At 42.0% G+C, this 1,969-nt stretch overlaps 2 protein-coding genes across 2 annotated transcripts in view; one reads left to right on the forward strand and one right to left on the reverse strand.

The window, feature by feature from the left end:
• The window catches only part of LOC101848434 (stabilin-2), a gene marked incomplete at both ends in the record, with an annotated part of 110,080 nt that overhangs the window by 14,734 nt on the left and 93,377 nt on the right, over nt 1–1,969 (forward strand).
• Nucleotides 1,139–1,969, reverse strand: part of LOC101845327 (FMRFamide receptor-like) — a 7,889-nt gene continuing 7,058 nt past the window's right edge. The window contains exon 4 of the mRNA XM_013082692.2: nt 1,139–1,847. Within this exon, the coding sequence (XP_012938146.2) occupies nt 1,520–1,847 (328 nt within the window). The 3' untranslated portion in view covers nt 1,139–1,519. The remainder of the gene's footprint in view (nt 1,848–1,969) is intronic.

The following is a 1,969-nucleotide window of genomic DNA, read 5'->3' on the forward strand; positions in this document are numbered from 1 at the left end:
AGAGAGAGAGAGAGAGAGAGAGAGAGAGAGAGAGAGAGAGAGAGAGAGAGACAGAGCTCGTACAACAGACAGACGGACATGCAGATTTCGTATGATTCGCTTTATGGTACGATCGTATAATTCGCTTTATGACATTACTTAGACTTGTAAAATTTGAATTGTAAATATTCAGTTCAATGTGAGCAAAAATTCCAATTAAAAACACCATGAGCATGAAATTTTGTATATCAACCAAATGCACAAATTAACATATTATTATGTACATCAGTAATATAGTACATTTATACATAAAATGTGACAAATGTGTATTGAGCAATAAGTACTATGGGACTGTCCCTCAGGGAACAGCGATAAATGAGAGCGCAATTGGCAACACCAGCGTGAAAAAAATGTTCTAAACGGAATAAATCATTGTTCTTGGCATGGTCAAAGTCTATTCTTACAGTATTCAGGAAAGACTCACTAATACGTTCTCCCGATTAAAGTTACCTTTAGAACATTGTGCAAGTTTTTAGGTCCTGCTCGTGTGGTCACCATCCAAGAAGTGAAGCAGAAGTGTTCATACCCAGGTGTTCGGTTTTACGTTGTAAGTAAATATCAGCTTGTTGCAGTCATTTTCAGTTGTCCAAAGTTCAGACAGAGTATAAATTACTGGGTTTCTAGAGTACTGATTAGACTCTTTGCAATTGCAGACAGAAGGCGCTAGTTCGATTCCCTTGTGGGGGAATTATTTAAACTAATAGATAGATAGCATTTGTATAGCGCAAATCCCTGCTCAACAGCAAGCTCTATGCGCTTCACAACCTATACTGTTACCCCACCAGACCGGAGAGCATTCTGAAACAACCTCAACTTCCTAGGAAGCATACAGGGCAAGCAGCTATTTATAGACGCTTTAACACTAACATACTGACAAGATCTTTCGCTGTCTATGGCCGGGTACCCATTCCCACCTGTGTGAAGTGGGGAAAATTCGTGTAAAGTGCCTTTCCCAAGGACACAACGTCGGGCCCGCGGCTCGAACCCCCAAACCCGCAGCCTCACGATTACGAGTCTATTAGCCTAACCACTAAGCCACCGACATCATTAATTAAAAAATTAATCGAGTATCTTTTTTGGTCTACTAGGATTTTTTTTTAAATCTCAATCTGCCTGTGTTGTTGGCCAAGTCAAGCAGGGTTGAAGCAATCTGCCTCGTCTTTAACATGACGTCAGTGTAGGAAACGTATACTTGGATTACAATATCATACACCCGACAATGTCATGGCCGCGCTCGTTTCTCTCTATTGAAACTTCGCTGCGCTGTTGCACACCATGGTGGCGCATATTACGAAGTAAAAAAAGCCAACAGCCTGACTGCAGTATGTAGAATGTGCAGGCAACTTTTCCCTCCCTGCCTTTCATTTAGTTCCAAATAAAGTCAAATGGTATGCTTGTACTCCATGGTGAACCGGAACTACGTCAGAGTACAGAAGAGTCTTGGACATTATAAAACCAATCTGTGGTATTACGCCATCCTTCAACAGGTGGTCTCCCTGGTGACGTAGTAGGACGAGCGGTGGAAATTGGTGGTGCTGCTTTGTTGCCACATGCTCCTGTGGTTGTTGTTGTTACTGCTGTGTGGATAGCGTCTGGCTGAGCGTTGCTGGGATACGCAGAGCATGGGGCAGAAAATCCTCTTGTAAGTCGCCCAGAACTTTTCCGAGAACCAGCAGTAGAGGATGAAGTTGCACGAAGCTTTAAGGATGAGTAGACTGGTGCACACGTACTTGAAGTATTTCGTGAACTCAGAGTTTGTCAGCTCAGGGTTTTTCTCTGTGTTAAATTCTGCGAAAGCCATTATGAGCCTAGGGGGAAATAAGACACAAACACAAAAACATTTCAGCAATTTATTCTTTTATCGGTCAGGAGTTTTGGGTTAATTTAAAGGAAAAATGGTACTACTTTTCCTATAAAAGGGGAAAAAGGG

The sequence above is a fragment of the Aplysia californica genome, unplaced genomic scaffold (assembly GCF_000002075.1).
Source record: "Aplysia californica isolate F4 #8 unplaced genomic scaffold, AplCal3.0 scaffold00188, whole genome shotgun sequence".
NCBI classification, from domain to species: Eukaryota; Metazoa; Mollusca; class Gastropoda; order Aplysiida; family Aplysiidae; genus Aplysia; species Aplysia californica.